General features: G+C 43.5%; 1 protein-coding gene across 4 annotated transcripts in view; it reads right to left on the reverse strand.

Annotated features, from left to right (window-relative positions):
* Positions 1-1,502: 1,502 nt before the first annotated feature.
* cadm1a (cell adhesion molecule 1a) overlaps positions 1,503-19,858 on the reverse strand; it is a 146,885-nt gene continuing 128,529 nt past the window's right edge. For 2 of the 4 annotated variants that reach the window (XM_061300190.1, XM_061300193.1), the window contains exons 8-12: positions 18,994-19,166; positions 15,302-15,388; positions 12,123-12,155; positions 5,741-5,869; positions 1,503-4,624 (exon numbers count right to left, since the gene is read on the reverse strand). In XM_061300190.1, the coding sequence (XP_061156174.1) occupies positions 4,506-4,624; positions 5,741-5,869; positions 12,123-12,155; positions 15,302-15,388; positions 18,994-19,166 (541 nt within the window). In that variant the 3' untranslated portion in view covers positions 1,503-4,505. The remainder of the gene's footprint in view (positions 4,625-5,740; positions 5,870-12,122; positions 12,156-15,301; positions 15,389-18,993; positions 19,167-19,858) is intronic. The other 2 variants (XM_061300191.1, XM_061300192.1) reach the window with 2 other exon arrangements.

A 19,858-nucleotide genomic window follows, 5' to 3' on the forward strand; every position in this document is an offset into this window, starting at 1 on the left:
TACTTCCTGCGGAGGATGAGGAGAGCCCACCTGCCCCCACCCATCATGAGGACGTTCTACCGAAGCACCATAGAGAGCATCCTGACGAGCTGTCTCTCCGTGTGGTGTGGGGGTTGCAGCGCCTCCGATTGGAAGAACGTAAGGAGAGTGGTGAGGAGAGCAGAAAGGATCATCGGGGCTCCTCTTCCCTCCATTCAGGACTTGTCATCCCAGCGCTGCGTGTCCCGAGCCCGAAATATTATTAGTGACCCATCACACCCCCACCAAGGACTGTTCTCCCTGCTACCCTCTGGGAAGAGGTTTCGCAGCATCCGCTGCAGGTCTACCAGGTTCTGCAATAGTTTTTTCCCTACTGTCGTCAGACTGTTGAACAGTCAGCCTAGCATTCCCCTGCGCACTTTGTAAATACTGTTTTTGTTTCCTTCATTGCTGCACTTTATATTTATCTTATTTATCTTATCTTATTTCATATTTATATAGAAATGTCACTTTTTATCCAGCCGAAATGTCATTCCTTTGTTGAGGGCCGTATGCAACGTAATTTCGTTTTGTGTGCACTGAGTGTTTACATAATGACAATAAAGTCTGTCTAAAAATGAAACTCATGTATCTCTGAATTTTTTGTTATATTGTCATCCAAAATTTCAAATGTTTGGTCACGTTTTTCACATTATAGAAAATAAAAAAAAAATCTTAAAAAGAAAAAAATAGACCAAATTTTCTCACCAAAAATTCAAAACATACATCATCATTATCCAAAACATGTTACTCGTGTTTTTTTAGTTATATTTTTCATTTTTGGCTTTGAAAAAGTAAAACAAAATTTAAATTTCTTCTATCGTCATTCAAAAATGTAAGAAAATAACAATGTCGGTTATTTTGGACATTGATATCATTTCTTTTTTATTAAGACAAGAACTCTTCATTGATTTTTTTTCTCTGTAAAAATGTCTATTTATGAACCAATACAAAATGTGTATGGGAATGTGGCTCTCCTCTCCTCCTTTAAAACACATGAACACTTCCCAAGAACAGCTGAGAGACCAAAAAAAACAAAAAAATCCAAAGAACAAAACAAAAACAAACTGAGCGGTGACACAAATCCAAACAATTGTTTTTTTCTTTTCTTTTTGGGAGCTTCCAAAGGCGGTCGGTCGGTCAGTGTGTTTGAGGTGGACAGTTAATACGACGAAAACTTTTCCCATCCCTGTACACTTGATGTCAACACAAAAGCAGTACTTGCACAACTTTTACAGTGCACCAAATATTAATTAAGAAAAATACAGAAAGCATGTACAACACAGATGCTAAATAGATCACCAATTTGCCTTCAATTTCCATGTTGGACGTTTTTGTTTTGATGTCATTTAAGTTATGAAGTCACACATGAACCTGAGGGCAGTATTTAAAAAAAATGTACTAAAAAATTACATTCTCAACACAATTCCTTTTAACTTGAATGGACATTTAGTAGAAAATACACTTCACATACAACCGAATCCTTAAATTTAAAACCCATTTATTTTCACAGAGCTATACGGAATGACTTGTAAGCCATTAAAAAAAAAAAAAAAAGCAATAGGACAAAAAAGATGGTGTTCATCTTGAATTTATCTGAAAAATGAAAAGCATGTAGTTTTGAATTTTGGGAGTGAATGCTCATTAAACATTTTGGTCAAGCCGATCAATCTGAAAAATCAATCATAAAACAGATTTACAACTCTTTTAAAAAATATTGAATACATTTGAGATTAAATATATAATTATTTTATAAATTAGTTCCCAAATTCATACTTGCTGACCATTTGACCAATTTCTTTGCAACCAGATAACTCAATATACTTTGGATTCATTGTGAACAATAATTTTGGCCAAATCTGAAAACAATTTTGATGTGTAATAACTCAGCTACCTTGGTCAGGTGAAAAATGTCATCCCTTTTTATCATTTATTGGGGAATATAGATTGAAGTCTCATTCAAAAAAAATCAAACCTGCTTCCCCGTGATTCTCAAAAAGCAACATTAAAAACACTAATAATAATAATAAGTTGACCATAAAACATCAAAGTTCAACTTTGAACCCTTTCCTGTTCCCGACCCAACCGCATAAACAACAAACAGTGTCATGGACATATACAGTGTATTCACGCCGAACTGAATCAAAACGGAAGGGACTTGGATCTTATCTGCAATGCACGTTCTAGTAAAAACATCAAGTGGGGGTGGGGGGTGGCTTGTGGGGGGGGGGGAGGGATGCCCTAAACTCTTTCCTACGTTGTGACTGTTTTGTTTTTCTTTGTGCATGATGATATTAAAGCTATCGTATGTAATGAGAAATTTTACCTTGTCAAACGTGCCAGGAAAGTATCGACGGTGTCCACAAAGTCAGTAAGAAGACTTTCTGAAGGGACGTTAACAACAAAAATTTTTCAGCGATGCCAAAGCGAACCATCCGAAAAAGACCCGGGGTTATTTGTTGATGCTAATGTTGCCACGTCATTTCTTGACCAAATAAGAGCAGTTAAGACCAAAATGTCACCGCTGTCCAATGCAAAGCAACATTTTTTTCATCGGAAAACACAAATTAAGTTGTCAGACTAGAACAAAAGCTGGACAAAGGTTTTGGTGGCGACTCTTGCCAATCTTTCTGATTTCGGTAATATTGCTTCTATATTGTAACGAACACTCAAATGTACAGTGTCAAAATTCTGAAACAAAAAATGCTTGCGTTAATTGTTGAATTTCCGAAGAACTGAGATTTTGTTGAAGGGTCACGAATATTGCCACCAATGTATTTCTTGTTTTTCTCTGACCTAAAGAAATTTACGGTCGTTTTCAGCGTACTTTAGTGTATTAACTTTGTAAAATTACAATTTGTTTCAAAATAGAAAAATTGTTGTGATTGCGAAATGATATGAAATAATGTACATTTAATCAGCCATGATGGCAAATTGGTTGAATAGTAATGGAATGTTTGGAATGGGAGCAATGTCGTTAGGCATGCTGCTTTCTGTGTGAACACATTGACAAACAAACAACAACATTCGATTGGACCTTGGGTCCGACCTCAAGATGCTAGCGCCATCATGCAAAAATCCCACTTGCGCAACTCAACGTCAGCCGGAAACATTCTGACATTCCTCTCCGTTTCCCTGGCCGCCACTGACAATACAAACTCTTAGTTTTGCTTTGGCAGGTGACATAAAAAAAAAAGCAACAGAGCGAGAAGAAATCCAGCCAACACGTTCATGCAAGTGGAAACTAAATTTAAGCCAAAAAAAAAAAAGCACACTAGCAATGGGGAGCATAGAAAAATAAAAAAGTCGTTAGTGTCCCGGAGAGTTTACCTTCCACCGGCATTATGACAATTAGTGTCAAGAACAAATATTTCCAAATAAAGATTTAATGTAGCGCTTTTGTACAAACTATACAAATTGGTGGACCTCGCCGTTTCTGAAGACAAATTTGAAATCTTTGATTAAATCCAAGTCTGGACAGATTGCAAATCGTTTTGGTTAGCATGTGCAAAATGGGCTGGAGTTCATTCTACATGAAAACAACAGCAAATATTTCAGATTTTCCTACAATGCCAGTGGGGAAACTGGAATTTTGTTGCGTGTCGCCATTGGGACTCAATTAGAACTCGCGAGGAAAAAGCAGGGGGGGGGGGGGATTAAAATAACAGTGCAGAATATGCAATCAACATAATGACATGGTGGGCATTGTGCGGGCGGCGGAGGTTACCAAGCATGAGTTTCTTCAAAAACAACAAAAGAGATTGTTTTTTTGCTGTCTTCTTTTTGATCATACTCTGACGGTGGTTGGTCATGTTTGACAGGGAGTGCGAAGGTTGAGGTGGGGTGGGGTGGGGTCATCAACAGTCTACAACTATTCTCATTATTATGTACAGTGATATGGTGACGCATTCCTTGCATTTTTCCCCAAGGGGTGGGACATAACCGAGTCGCAGATATATCACAGTATACTCAATTGCTATGAAGTGTTTTGACGTTAAAGAGGAAGCGGTGGCGGTAGTCGTTGGGGACGAGCGGGAGGGGGGGGGGGGGGTTGTCATTTTTTTTGTACCCTCAACAGAAACCCAAGGAGCTTGTGAAAGCCACGAAAAAAAATCCGAACAAGGCACAGGATCTTCTGCAAACGGTCGGGGACTCGACAACATCAACAAGAAAATAAACATGTCGTTAGGTAGGTGCTGAACGGTGAAGCTCTCTGACCCCACCCCACCCCACCCCCACCGTCCTCCTCTTGTCCGCATCTTAAAAACCGTCCTTTTGATTTCTTTTCCCTACAACACATAAAACATTCCAACCTACATTTGCGGACGAGACTAGACAAACTGCTTTTTTTTTTTCTCGCTCCTCCCACCCATTAATGTGACCATTTCAGATCCCCTCTAACCCCCCCCCCCCCCCAAATCCCCGAGTCCCCCCAGAAACAAGCGCATCCTAAAGAGGACGCTGAAGGTGTCGGGGTCCTGCTTTGATTAGATGTAGTACTCCTTCTTTTCGTCGGAGTTGGTGTGGCCGCCCTCGGCGTTGATGATGGCCGTGTCGGCGTCGGCCGCGTCGTCCGCCCCTTTGGCTTCGTGTGTGAAGTAGGTACCTGAGGGAGAAAATTTCACAATTACGCATGAGGACACACCACGTGACCGTATTTTCAAAATTCCCGTTTAGCGGGACCCATCTGGAAATTGGGCAGAATTTTCTCGCTCTTTGCACTCCTAGTCAGCGACTGCCTGCTGCTCAGATGACAGACACCAAAGATTAAAAGGAGCCTGCGGCACTTGATCATGCTAATCTCCCAGCATGTGGTGAGCCTCGCACCTTGGAGATGGACCTCTCCGGTGGCTCTGAACTGACCTTGCGGGGGGGTCAACGGAAATTGAACCGACGGGCCACTTGGAAACCCATTGAGCAGATTTTCCGACAAAATGAGCAATGATGCCATTTTCAAGTTGCTGATTCCACCTTTTGACCATCCATGTGGACAGGAAGTGCAAATAGGGTATGCTTGACACCATCTTTTTTCATTGTCATGTACACCTGACCTTCCACCCTTGGAACTCATTAGGGATCGCCAACGAGTGCCGTCTTCATACCAACCATACATCTTTGTGACCTAGATTTAACCAGCTGCGATAAAACCACATAGGCAAGGGGTTCTTGGAGTTTTTGTTTCCATTCAGAGACCCCTTACAACACAGGTGTCAAACTCAAGGCCCGGGGGCCAGATACGATCATTTTATGTGACCCGCGAAGACAAATTGTGCATCAAATTCATGTCATTACTAGAAATTACAAATTGTGTTCACTTTTAATAATATCTTTTTTTTAAATATTTGACCAGTTTTTACTCGTCTAATTTGAAAACGTGTTATTTGTCAGTTTGTTTTGTAGCTTTTACTGTATATAATATGAGATGCTCATGAATTTATTTGGGTTGACAGTCATAATGGCCCTCCGAAATAAGCTATGACTACAATGCGGCCCGTGAAAAAAATTAATTTGACACACATGCCTTACAAGAATAACTTTTTTTCCCCCAATTGACTCTTTTATAATCCAATTCAACAGATTATATCTTGAACGGAACAGAGTCCACTTTTTGGATTCCACTAAGATTTGGTGACTGGACGAATCAGTTGTCAAACCCTCAGGAAGTAGCCACCGAATAATGGTAGGCTGATTAAAAAGTGCTGAGCGTCATTGACTGGGTTACCTTTGTGCCTGGCGAAGTAGCGTCCCAAGACGATGAGTAGACAGAGCATAGCGAAGACCACCACAGCCACGACTCCCCCGATCACCGCGTGGTCCACCGTTCTGGGGGCTCCCTCGCCGGCTCGAGAATCTACGACAAAAAAGAAAAAGGAACCTCATTAATTGTATTAAAGGAACACAGAGGACAGAGAGAAATTGCTATGCTAATGTAGGCTTTAACAATTCACGTCAGGAGAATATCTCATGAAAAGAAAAGACGGCTTTCCACAAAGAAAGCCAGTCACATAATCACTGCGTGCGGTAGCTTTGATGGAGAGACAAACGGCTTTATCTGATAATGACTTTAAATCTAATCCACATCTCAGCTAATCATCCATCTTTGTAGACCTCAACCATAACCAAACAACTCAAGTGCTTAACCCTCGTCTGCGTGTTGTTGTTTTTTTGCTGACTAAAAGATCCTTCTGACTTGAGCCTATTCCAGTTGATTTCAGTCAAGCACAGGTCAGAGAGACAAACAAATCATTCAATTTGTTTTCACAGTGCTTTCTGGTTCCCAACTTCTTGGCTATCGTTTTTTTTTTTTTCTTTTTCTAAAGACTCTAAAGGGAAATAAGGGCATGAGGGATGCTTGCCATCAGTTATTAGCAATCTGTTCACGTCATCCATTAGCTGTAGTAGTTGGCTAACCCCCTTTCCACTGAGGGATTTGCTGGAGCCGGGTCCAGGAAGCAGAAGGACCAGGCCGCATTTTACTAATGAATGCCAGAAATGGAAGAGGGAAAAATGATGAACAAAATCAGCCAATATGAGAGGACCAACGCCACACTTGACAAAATTGTTCCCCCCAGGTGAATCCAAAGGGCTTATTTCGACTTTAGATTTGGCTTTCAGCGCACTGCAGCGACTTCAATTAAACCGAGTGGAAATCCGTCTGACATTCAATTGCTTTTAGGCCAACTCTACGTTAACATTGTTTCCTATTACGATGTTAATGTGGACTCTGGCCTCGAAGGAACCAAGGGAAGGGACACATGCGTTTAAGAAACTGTAAAGACGCCATTGCGTGACAATAAAGTTTGTCTGAATGTCATATTTAATAAGGATGCGGCTAAAAAACATTCGCTGTCATTTCCTGAAAGCACTTGGCTCACGATGAAACCATATAATGCAATTTGCATGTCATATCAGTGAGCGTCATTTATGAACAATTACTGTCACTCGGCGCAAGACACTACATTTGTGGAAGGAACTAACTCAAAGTCAAAATGCTTTCAACAATGACTAGAGCTAGCGCTCGGGGAAACCCACTTATTGCTTTTTCATCAATGTCTTCTTTGGGAGCAGAATGACGGGGGCGTTGCCATTCCAAACAAACCGTTTCATTTAACTGCAGTTGAAGGTGAAGAGGAAGAAATATTTTGACATCATTTCCCCATAGTGCCATTTAGACGATGTAGGTGAACAGGACAGATGGTCATTAACATTGATTTTTGGTTTGAGGGATAGTTCCAGTCAGTCAGACGTGTACAACATCACTCCAATATCCTCTGCATATATATATTTTTTGCTTCATTTTATTTTTCTCAACAACCGTCGCTTGGTTACGTGCGCAAGTGAGGGTGGCGGTGAACTTTGCAACAAGCAGCAGTTTGACAGATTATAAAAAATTCTCACCTCACAAACAAACTCACAACAAAATGCAGACAGCTTATATCAATATGCATATATTCTTTATCCTCTGCCAAGAAAAGCCCCAAACTAATATTATTTTCGCTTTTTTGGGGGTTGGACAGGAAATCTATGTATCGCATGAACTCTTTCCAGGTCAAACTAAATTGTCATCTCCAGTAATGTCTCTATTTAATATGTGTCTGAAAGACAAACGATTAAGCAGGGCAGTTCTCCAAGTGTCCACAGGGATAAACAGAGAGAGTGGCAGCAATGCAAGATCACAAGTGCCAAGGTGGAGGATCTCATTTTTCATAGGACGAGCTGACAGGGGCCTGGATTTGAGACTGAGGAGATCTCCTAATTGGATCTGCTAATCTGCTAATTAAGCATCGGTGACTTGGCTGACGTGCTCGCACGCTGCCGTCGCCAGATAGAGGGGCAATCAGTGAGCGGCGAGTGGGCGGGCGGGGTGTTATAAGAGTACGTTGCCTTGTCAAGATCCACTCTCTCTCGCCTGAAGAGTAAATGTAATTAAAGTCACCAGCAACCTATTCATTGAACCTATTTGAAAATGTCACCGCGAGCTTCTCCTTGTCGGGTGGTGCGTGACGCGACACGATGCAACGCCGCTCTCATATAGTGACTTTTTTGCACGACGTCAGAAGGTGCTTTAATTAGGGGAAATGCTGGCGAGAATGAAGTTGAAAGTTGGACAATTGTTTCACATTTGAAGACAATTAAAAAAAAGATGACATGCCTTTGGATTCTGTATCTGCCTATTCATGCTTACTCAGCTTCTTTTGTTTATTGCATATTTCATGGCTGTATGACCTTTGAAAAAACATCTGCGACCTTCCCTTCCGTATCAATTTAGTGGTTCTTTTTAATAGATTTTTTTTTTAGTATAAATTGACATTTTTTTTTCCATCTCAAAGCAAACATTCAAAGTCATTCCAGGAATAAACCAACAGTCCATTAGCACTCGAGGAACCGTGTATCTTTTCCCTAATGGACTCATTTATCATTTGTCTAATCAGGGCCAGTCTTCATCCAAAATGTAATATAATTATGGGCTATAAGCGTTCTCGGGATATTGCGCCGTTTCTAGGCCGCGGCGAGCTCGATAAACACCTTCTAATAATGGCTTTTAGTGGTCTCGGGAGTGACTTACTCCGACGCATCGAGGACTCGCCGCGGCTCCCGAGGCCAAATGAGTTTGTGGCTCATTGCGGCGATGTGCATCAGTCCTGTTAATGGCGGGCAGGCGGCAGTGAGGGGAGGGGCTTCTCTCAGGTATGATTATCAACCCTCGCAAAAATGTAACCTTCCCTATCTTCCCGCTGTTAGCGAGCTGCCTATAAGTGGACTGCCAGGAAGATATCCATTACGGAGGCCGCTTGAGCTAAACGTCACTTGGGTGCTCAGACTTAGCTGACTTTTCTCCCCAAGCACTTAACTTAAAAAGATGCGAGTGAGTAAGGTGACAATCTCAAGAATGACAACAAAAAAAAAGGATTAGACGGAATTGAGGACATTGTTCACTGTCTGCATTGTAACAACACAGTGAGCCCGTGTTTATTGTGGTGCCTGGCAAAATGACACGGAAGGCTTTGCGTTAACACGCGTGGCCGCCAGACATTCGCTGAGCCCGGCCGGCTTTGGGAAGTGTGCCAACTCCCCTGAATGAGAGAAAAATGGCTGCATTTGAATGTTAGCAACAAACAGCCTATGGCAAGATTCTGCGCTCGACCTCTCGGATGAGCTTTTTCATTAACTTTTCATGCCTCCCCATTTGAATGAGTAAACAACTGACAGAACAATTTCTCAACTTCATTCGAACCGCACCAATACGTGCCGCTACCGACAATCGTTTTACCAAGTATACGCCTGCGGAAATGAGCAGTTCCAAAAAGATTTACTCAGTTTGATGTTGCATTCCTCTCGAGACCTAAAGAGCCTTTAAAACACAAATCCTCCATAATACAATATGTCCCCTTTAATACTAACAACTTTGGCTTTGTCAGCTGTAACAAAGAATGAAAACATCTGGCCGCCAGCGTGAGGCGTTCAATGCTTTCACGTCGCCGACTGGCAAACACGGACGCAGATCCGATGATAAACGAGCGCTTTTATGCGTGCGCGGGACAGCGGCTCCAAGTAATTTCCGAGGTAATACGGCTTACTGGAGCATTACGCGCCACCTGAGAGGAAGGAGGCGCGTTATGCCTCAGAAATTAGGCTTTCGGGAAGTCGGTGTAAACAAGCCACAATCAAGATAGGCGCTTTATTATTAGTGTCGCCGCGCAGCGCTAAAAGGCCCAGCTTGATTATTGACACATCACAACACAAATGCATTCATGTAATACATTGTCACATACTGTAGCGGCTGGGGCTATTTTCATAGTCAACAAAAAAATGGGCCAGCTGAATCATGAAAAGCCGATTTTTCTGATAGCAGGGTTTGCCCTATGTATGATACGAACGAAACGCAAAATAGCAAATAGAAAAATTGGCTAGATGATGTATGGAGGATTTATTTCGGGGGGCATAATGACTCGTCAGGAACATTTCAAAAAAATAATTCCAAAGCATTTTTGGTGGTGCACAAACAGTTGGCAAGAACGCCCGCAGGTGTCTCATTTGCAGCAGGTAACAGAAGCCGCGCGACAGATGGGCACATTCGACAGCGGATGGCAAATCCGGAAGCGTCTGCTTGCTGAAATGATCAAAAGTGACGATTGGCACAAAAGCCATTTGTATGCGGCGGTTTAAAAAAAAAAAAAAAAACGACTGTCGGCTGCTGATGTAATTTTTTTGCCTTTAGCCATGAGTTAATTTGTTTCTTGACCATCCTCAAAGCCAAAAAAACCAATTTCCCCAACCAATGTAGAATGCAGTAAGATTAGTTGTTCACTGCAGAGGATAAAGAATATACGTATGCCTACCCCTAAACCAAATACTCTATAAAAACAAAAAAAACTAAAAGTAATACTAAAACTGATTTAAAGAATAGAGCAATATACCAGCTCTAACTGGATCTCGAAAACAAAACTCAAAGCTAAGTACAACCAAAAAAAAAATCCAAAATCATTTGGAGAGTGTCGAGAAGAGAGGGAGGAACACTACTCGCAAAGCATGTTTGCTCATCCTCCGTGTTGTCTCACTGCTGTTGTTAATGGCGTCTCGGTGTTCAAAATGTCTTCCTGAGAGTCCCGCCGAGCCAGGCGGCCATTACGGCGCACTCTCTCCCGAGTCTGGCGTTTTCCGACCTGCGGCGCCGCTCAATTATCTGGGCTACTTTCTCCCGCTTGCTGACAGCCGTGTTGACAGGTTTGCGGTAGCTCCCTCGCCAACCCCCTGCCCAACCCTTGCAGATGTGCTCACCTCTCTAGACAGGAAATTAATCGGCTCCGAGCTAGCCGTCAGCTACGCTAGGAGCTGACATCTTGCGCTAACGTGCCCTTTTGTTCAAGAGTGAGCAGATCGAAGCCGGAGAAGGCGAGACGTCATTGGAACGCGTGCTGATGTGCGGCTAGAAACCACCAAAATAATCAGGTATAAACAACATGCTCCACAGTCTCCACTTTGCTGCACCGGATAATTCTATACTGGAATAAAAATGGTCAGATAACCACAGACGCTAACTTGCAGCAGTATTATCATCCGCAGTCTCCTCTTTCCTGCAGCACTCTGTTTTCTTTGTTGCCCACATTCTCCTCTTGGATAAAAGTACTATACACCACATTGGCCACTTAGTTGCATTCTTTTAACATTTGAGGATCCACTGAAACAAACGTATCCACACATTTGTTAACTTTTGAGAAAAAGCTGTTAGAAATTACCAAAACAAAGAGCAATGCTAAAATTAGCATATTCAATTCTTCATTCTCCAGAGTTTCTACGATCCAATATCTGTTTTCTTCTGACCCTCAGTCTCCTGGAAAAAAATGTGCCTTGTTGCTTGCAGTGATATTTTAAAATGGAAAGCTGGACGCTTCTGTCCCTTCACGTCACCGAACAAAATGGACAAGGTGGCCGTTCCGTGTCAGTCCCCTGGTTCCTCAAATCACAACAAGCTGAGCATCGCCATGGCAACAAGACTTCTGGAGTCTCAGCGGTCAGCGCCGCTCCGACGTGGTGTCAGTCACGGGTGCAAATGAGTGACATAAGCAGCCTCCGCTGAGGTGATTCATTGGCCTAATGGAAGCCTTGAGCTCCAAATATCATACAGAGTGAAAAAGGAAACAAGGTCTGTATTTAGTTTGGCGGCATTCAATCCATATATAAAATATAAATAATAGTGATTTATATTTTTTGCTATGGTGTCCCCTATTTTTTGTAGCAATTAAAGTAATACTTTGGCACCATCTTTAAGTCATTGATGGTGTTTCTTTCATCCGCGTTGGAGATGTCCTGTGCTCCTTGAATGCAAGAAGTCTAACTTGCTCTTACAATTTGCTTTAACATTTATCATATTATAAAAAGAGAGATTTAAACGACCAAAACATGTTACAGACTTGTTATAAAGACGACAAACTAGCGACATAATTAGCATCACAGAAATAAACGGGAGGACGAGGAGCTGGGGGGGACGAGTCCAACCATTTGCACGTTGACATACTTTAATAAATATGCAGCAGATGCAGGAGGAAACCCCCCCCAAATAAAAATAAATAAAAAAGAAATAATAAGAAAGTAGAGATACCAACCATGAGCTGCAGGTTCAGTGCTGGGCGCAGTGTCTGAGTGAGCACACAAGGAGAGGACATGGTGGAGGACCAAGAGGGAGGTGTGGAAGAGGAGAAACGGCATGCAAATAAAGGAAGGAGGGAAGGAAGGAAGGAGGGAAGGGAGGGAGGGAGGGAGGGGAAGAAAACAAATAACAAACATAAGCAAGCATTCGAGAACAAACGACAAAAAGACAACAGGCTAAAGGGAAGCAACACGCGCACACGCATTGCTCTGTCTGACCACAATTCATTCAGAATTATTGTGTTGTCAACTGTTTGATGATATTGTAACTTTTTAAAGCCACTGATTACGATGCCTACATCTGAATGCAAAAAAACAAAAACAAAAAACTATATAAAATCCAAAGTCCACATGCAAACTAAAGCATCTGATAGCAGAAATGGGACGAGAAGCGGACCATGCGGGACTCCACAATACGTTGCCTATGTTGATGCGACCCCTTTGCCAACATGTCGCACAGCGATAACTACACGCCCATCCTAATTCTATACGCATGAATGCATAAGACGGCACCCAAATGCCAACAGCGTCCCCCGCTGGCAAACGTGATGACTTCTTTACATCTGATGGCTTTTCCAAACAGAGCCGCCTCCTCCGTTTTGCTTTTGCTTTGCCATTTCCTTCCATCTTCTTGAGTGTTTTCCACCTCCCGCAGAGCTTCTCTGATGGAGAAGCAAAATGTCTCGCTTTGCTTTGATAAGGGCCAGAGTTTTGTTTACAGATTCCGAGCTTTGACGGGCATTAAGTTGTTGAGTAGTTGCGCTTTTGCTCCAACAATGAATAGATTACATCTGTGAGCTGCTGACGATGTAAAGCACAGCTACCCCGAAGAAAACGTGTTTTCCATCCCGCCGCTATACGACAAAGCGAGCTAGCGACCCAGGTCCCGTATGCCCCATGACGTCATGTTGGATGCTTGCAATTTACCTTAATCAAATCAGTTCGAGTCGACTGACTCCAATTTGAAAATGGATTGGCGGAGGGGGGCATCCTTCATATTATTTTCGCCTTTGATGCAATGGAAGCGTGTGAAACCCCCCACCCCGCCCCCTTGTCGCCAGATGGTGTTTATGCAATTGAAGACCCTGACAAAGGCAATAGATATTTATTTGCGACTTCCTGACTGCGGCGAATTCGTTCATCAGCCTCGTTTAGGCTCTTCCATCAATTAAGACGCCACGCCGGCTCACCTCCAGATTGTCTGATTTGCATGGGACGCACATTCATAATCTATTTCCTTCAGCTGGCAATTAAAGGCCATTGTTCGCCCCGGCGGGGTACTAAATAAGGCGATGATTTGTCATATTGTGTCGATGGCGACGGGTGGGTGAGGTCAAGAGAGATCGGACGAAAGATGAATGCTGATTAAGGCGGAAGGGTCCTTGTGTCGCGCCAAATGTACTCTGCGTTTGCGGTGAAACTGCCGTTTCAAATGTTTACGAACGTAAAGGTGTAAATGGACCTCGTGTTGGGTCCTGGGAGATGCCTAAATGGAAATCCCTGTCATGACCTAAGAAAAAAAAAAAGTGCAAAAACACTAATTTTGACATTTGCCAATGGTTTTGCTTGAAAAATGTGCAAAAACAATCATTTTGACATTTGCCAATGTTTTGACTTCCCACAACCTGCACACACAGAGACGCACTTAGGGACCAAGTGTTGGGGTTGTATAGATTTTTAAAGTGCTCCATTTTGTCCGTCTAATGGGAAAGTGATGGTGGAAAAAAAAAGCCCTCAATAGCACTTTGATAGATTCATTTGGCAGTCTCTGATCTGTGAAGCCCCGCTGTGGCTAAATGAAATCAACTGGCAGAGTGTATTATGGCCATATGAGTCCGCTGCTGCCTTCAATCCATACACACAGTAATAATCATAGAATGCCCCTGGTAGCGGCCCGTAAGGACAGGACATCTGGCGCAAAGTGTAAATTGGGTTTGGCTTCCCACTGAAAACATTGGCGCTTCGCACACGAGAGCTTGCGTTCGATTGGGCGGCATGTACGCGCGCATATCGAGCGGCCGCGCTGATTCTTCATTGGCCTTTTTGGAATTTCAGGCATAAAGTCTGCCGTGTCTTGAGGATTTACTGTGGTGCCTTTGAGATACAAGTACAAGATGTCATCCGGTATTTATTTTGCTTTGACTCGAGAGCGAGCTTGAGATACGATCAAAAAGGCTTCAATGCAACTTAAAGTGAAAACACACAAATCTAATTTGACTCAGTTTGATCAGTTTAAGCATCTGATATTTTCAAATGCAAACTACGCAGAAGCACTGACTGAGTCTTATAGTCTTTATCCTCTGCAAGGAGCTACTGAGATGTTGACACTGTACCAAGGGCTGCATGTATTATACTGCCCTCCAGTGGCCTAGACGGAAAGCAGTTCAACTCAAGTGTGAAAACTGTTCAATCGTCCTCAAGTTGATTAGGTCGACCACACAAATAGATAATAGTTACTCGATTACAATGGAGTACAGCAGAATGAGCACGACTTGTGTTTGCACTCACGGAAGCAGCACATCAACAGTTTAGGTTTGCTAGTCTTCTTGAACTACTTGGGGCGGGGTACGGTTACACTTCAGAGACTCCACATTAACTCGAAATCAACTGTAATCATAATAGGAGGAACGTAAAGGCCACCCCGCCCCGTCCCCTTTTATAGTGGAGCAAAGAAAGGCCCGCCGGCATTGTTGTTTTTCTAAATATTGCTTTCTATTTTGCAACGGTATGACTCCCAACGGACTTATTAGGCACACGAGTGCAATCATTTGCGAATCTCGCAGTCAATCAGCCCGTCGGTGCCGATGAGATAGGAGTCGGTGCGAGTGGCTGGCGCCCAGGTGCAATCAATGCCCCCCCTCCGTGCAGATAGGCATTCCTTTTAATCCAATCGAACAGCATAATCAAGCACAATGGCCGTGATTCGCGCCCCGGCCTCGTGAGATTTGTTCCAATCGAGCGAGCTGTCAGCCGGGCTTTTGATTGCGTCGCGCTGCGCACAACTCGGGCTGATGAAGAAAGTGCCGATATTTCTTCCATCTCTGGGTGTGCACTCATAACACCCCAGAGTTTGATTTCCAATGGAATCGTTCGGAGTCGGAATCGACGATAGAAAAAGTCTAGGGCGATACTGTACCTTGACTGGCTTCGGGGTGGAGGGAGGAGGAGGAAGTGATGATGAAGATGGTGGCAGTGGTGGGTTTGGGGGTGGTGGTGGGAGCATCTGAATGAGAAGACAAATACATGACAAACTCACAGGGGGGCGGATACAAATGAGTGCACCAAAAGAAAAATATGAAACGCGCACGCGCGTACGAGGCCGGGCCGGGCCGGGCCGGGTTGCTTCACAGCTTGGCTTTTCGCCGACTCGGCGCAGCAAGACGACGCTTGTTAGGAGTTCTTAATGAGCAACGTGCGCTGCCGTCTTGACAGACAAATACATTGGAGGTGATCAGCAGGATGAAGAGGGAAAGAGGAGAGGGCCAGGCCAATGTTTGATGGCATGATGACAACACGAGTGCGTTCAAGGATGAAGGGAATAGCCGACGACAAACAACACACAGCAGGCGCCATCAAGGAAGAAAACACATCAGCTTGTTGTGAACAAATGACTCGGAAGCGGAGACTCATTAACTTTTGTTTTAAAAATAATTTCAAATAATGGATATCTCAGGGGTGCTGCCAACTCCTCCGAAATGTGTTTAAAAAACCACAATATTCTTCGAAAAAATCCGATAATCTTCAATATGTTCCCTGGGGCCGAAGGAAGAAAATGCTGGAAAAAAATACCCCCCCTTCCAAAAATAGTAATAAAAAGAATGAATTCTCTGGCACCTGGGGGGGTTCCAAGCATATTTTAGGGAGAGGCAATGCCCCCGCGGCCCCCCCCCACTTGCTCACCTTCGTCAGTCAAACACGTGTAAATCGAGGACTACCTGTATTGTTAAATTATTTTCCAGATTAGCTGCGAAAAGGTTTCCAACACAATTATTTGGACTGCCAGTTTGAGGCAAATTGAAAATAATCACCTCCCAAATTTGCATGGAGGTGCTAATCAAGTTAATAAAGGTTACAACGCCGTGGGTAAATGTCTCCGACGAGCGTAGCGAGTTTGTTTTTCATATGAAAGTGGCTTGTTTGCCTCGGGGCGGATATGCTCCACGTAAATCTTGAACAACCAGCACAAGTGAGTCGACTCATTCAAAGAGAAGGCGTGCCCGGAGCAGAGGCACAGATGAAGAGCTTTGGGTGAGCCGGACACCATTTTAATTCATCGTCAGCCGTGTGCATCTTTCAAAGTCAACCTTGACGAAAACACAAAGAGGGGGAAAATGGGTCCGCTGGGTCGCCAGTGCGCTGGCAGACAGATTCCAGCTTGGGGGCGGCGCTGTCTAATTTGTTTGATCCTGTTGTCAAGTGCGTCGGGTCTGGCAGATGTTTGGGATCATCAGTAGCCCCTTTTTACACACCCTTGGTGGAAAGCTGGCAGAGAAAAGCCGGTCACTTTCAGACAGCTGCCACAAATTCCCACAATAATGGCAGCAAATTCATGCAAACGCCACTAATGAAGTCCTGAGTCCAGAGTTGAATCCTAATTACGCCGCTAATGATGATTTCAAACTGGCACTTTTACACCTCCGCAAGACTTAAGTGGCCGGCGAGACGATGGGGGCACAACTCCCGAGAGCTTTTAAAACGAAGGGGAAATGTAAAGCAGTCCAATAAGTGAGACCCGGTAGACAGAAGAGAAGGGAGGCAACCACGGCGGCGGCAGAGGGAAACTCAGTTATTGGCGTCCAGTAAACAAGCCGAGAGCCTTTGGCTGGTGGCGAGAGGGAAAAGCCTAATGGTTGTGTTTTCTCACCCCTGCGAAGTCGGGGCCATTCGGCGACACCCCGCGAGCAATAGCCCAGGCATTCTGTTGGCCCGTTAACGTTGTTAGTGTCAGCCGGTGTTGCGGTGCTCTCCATCACGCGGGGGTCACAATAGGCTGCAATCCGACGTATTAGAGAGGCCAAGCCGCATTTGTTCTGGAGGCGCCTGTTGCACTTTATCATTGAGTTACACGGGGTTGCCTTGCTATTGTGGCTCCTATGCAACAAATGGCCAGTATAGAGGAGAGAAACTAAAACAAGAAAACAGGTCACGACAGTGTCTGTACTGCTGAAAGTGTCGACTCATTTTTGTTTACCAAATTCACTTAATTGGAGTTTTTTTAGAGCGTCTTTTTTGGTTTGTAATTAGGGCCACTGGCGGCACTAGGATTATTATTATTTTTTTACTTTGGGGCGGGCATAGGAAACCCGAGGATATCTCAGGGGGTTCTAAAAACATTTTTTTTTTTTTACAAACCCCAAAGACTTTTCAAAAATGCTGATGATGATTAATTATATGCTCCCTATGAGGGATGGGTCGGAATATGGATACAAATTCACAGACAAATTGGAAAATACCCAAAAGTCTATTATTAAAATACTCAAAAGTCAATTATCTGGCCTGGCACCCGTGGGGGTTAAACCATATTTCAGGAAGGGGGGTGGTGGGGGGGTTATTGCCTCCACTGCAAGACCCTCTAGCATCGCCAGTAATTAGAGCCCAACCAATTAATTGCCCTGCCAATACTGGGAGTTTTTTTTTTTAAACACTCATATTAATTTTATTCCATTTACAAAAATGTTTTTCACTTTTACTTTGTTATTTTGTTTCTTTTCAATCACTATCACAACCTTGGGATGGATATTTCAACTCACAGCGGGAACCCTGAAGTCCGGCCGTTGTTTTGCAACCAACTCTTTATATCGTCCTATGTGAAGGCTTTAGGCATCTTTGTTTGTTTTGGAAATAATGTGATATGTTGGGTTCGTGGGGGGGGACTACAGGTGGTCTAATCTAATGCATTTATGCATCCCGAGATAGATGCTAATGTTGTTAGACTTTGTTTTTGTTGCCAAATGTAGATTTTGCATAAGCTACATTGCTGTTTTGCTCACTATGACGTGTGGGTGGATAAAGCATGCTACCAAATTAGGACCTAGTTAGGGATTGCGGTACATATCATTATAATATTGCTACTATTATAAAAACTTGACGGGGGCAGATTGAGAATGGGCGCAAAATGTAAAATCGACTGCATCCCATCAAATGGTCTTATTGGAGATTTGCACACCCCTAACAGTAGACACCGTTTCTTTTCTTCCACGTTACATTCCCTGAACTCAGCAATATGGAAGTACGGAAACCAGCTCGCTACACAGGCAACACGTTTCCCCGCGCTTCTCATTAGCACGACTCGTGGCGTTGTAAACAAAACCTATTCAGTCGGTGTCCGTCAGGCGTCGAGCGTCTCTCACAACCGATAAAAAAAAAGAAAAAAGCCTTGCACAATTCTCTAGGACAATAGACGGCAAATTATTCATCTATGGAAGGTGAGATTGAAGTCATTTAGCACGGAAGAGCGAGCACATTAGAACGTAATGCCATGCTTGAGGAGAGAGGGGGCGGCGGCGGGTGAGGGGTCTTGACGTTATTGTTTCCAACAGTGCCATAATGCGCTCTGATAATGTGGCAATGACGATGAGGGAAGAACAACAGGAAGAAATCAAGCTTCTTAAGCGATTGACCTACTTTGGACCGATGCACAAGCGGATCCGACTTGTACGTGGCAATACTGACAAATGCCCTTTTGCTCAATGACCTGACAACGGTGATTAGTGATCAGGGTTGCAAATATGCAAAATCGTGGGAATTTAGCATCGTCTCGCTAGTAACCCACAGCAACGCCCATCATTCACACAAAAATAATCATTTTGTTTGTGTCTGCGGGCATACCGTAGACGTAGAGGATGTAGTCGTCGTACGACTCCCCCAACGAGTTGGCCGCCACGCAGCGGTACGTTCCGTTGTAGGACTTGTTGAGGTTTTCGATGTAAAGGTCTGCGCCGGTGATGACGGCGTGGGACGGCACATCATCGTCCACCTTCACCCAGTTGACTAGTTGTGGCCTGGAAAGAAAGAAAAAAAAATGGTGACGAAATGTCAAAATGTTCTGCGGAGTCGGCTCACACTTGCAAATGTTTCTTCAAAACGCCACACTTGAGTCCAGATGAAATAGAATGGATTTCGAGTCTGGAATGGATTCATTCAATTTATATAATTTCCTATGGGAGGAAAATATTCTAAATGCAAATGTGCAGGATAAAATATCCTACATGGCGGTAATTAAGACTGGGAAACATACATGGAGGAGAAGAAATTGTATAGGTGAGGGTCAGAGTGCAAGTTTGGCGACACCCGTGATCAGGAAATATGATTTGTTGTTTGATTAAGAGATCATGTCTCGAGAAAAACGCAAGTCTAATAACCAAGCAATAAACAACTAACCGATAAACTGTTAAAGGCGCAACTTCATTTTCAATGTGCAGTTGGCTAGCCAGCTATGCTTGTAATCGTGTTTGAGAGCGGAGACAAAAGCTTGGGTTTTACACATTTTAAAGATTCATCTTAAAATATGTACTTGGCGACTTTTTTTCATCCCTGAAATATCTCGGCAGCTCTGTTCTTGGAGACAGCACACAGTGTTCGGAAAAACAAAGGAGGCAAATCAAAGGCTGCTTGCGTATAAACAAGATATATTCCATTGACATTACTGACTTTGTGCATTATCAAAAAAAAAGAATCCACAGTAATGCCGTGG

This window comes from Syngnathus typhle, linkage group LG15 (genome assembly GCF_033458585.1).
Source record: "Syngnathus typhle isolate RoL2023-S1 ecotype Sweden linkage group LG15, RoL_Styp_1.0, whole genome shotgun sequence".
Classification (NCBI taxonomy): Eukaryota; Metazoa; Chordata; class Actinopteri; order Syngnathiformes; family Syngnathidae; genus Syngnathus; species Syngnathus typhle.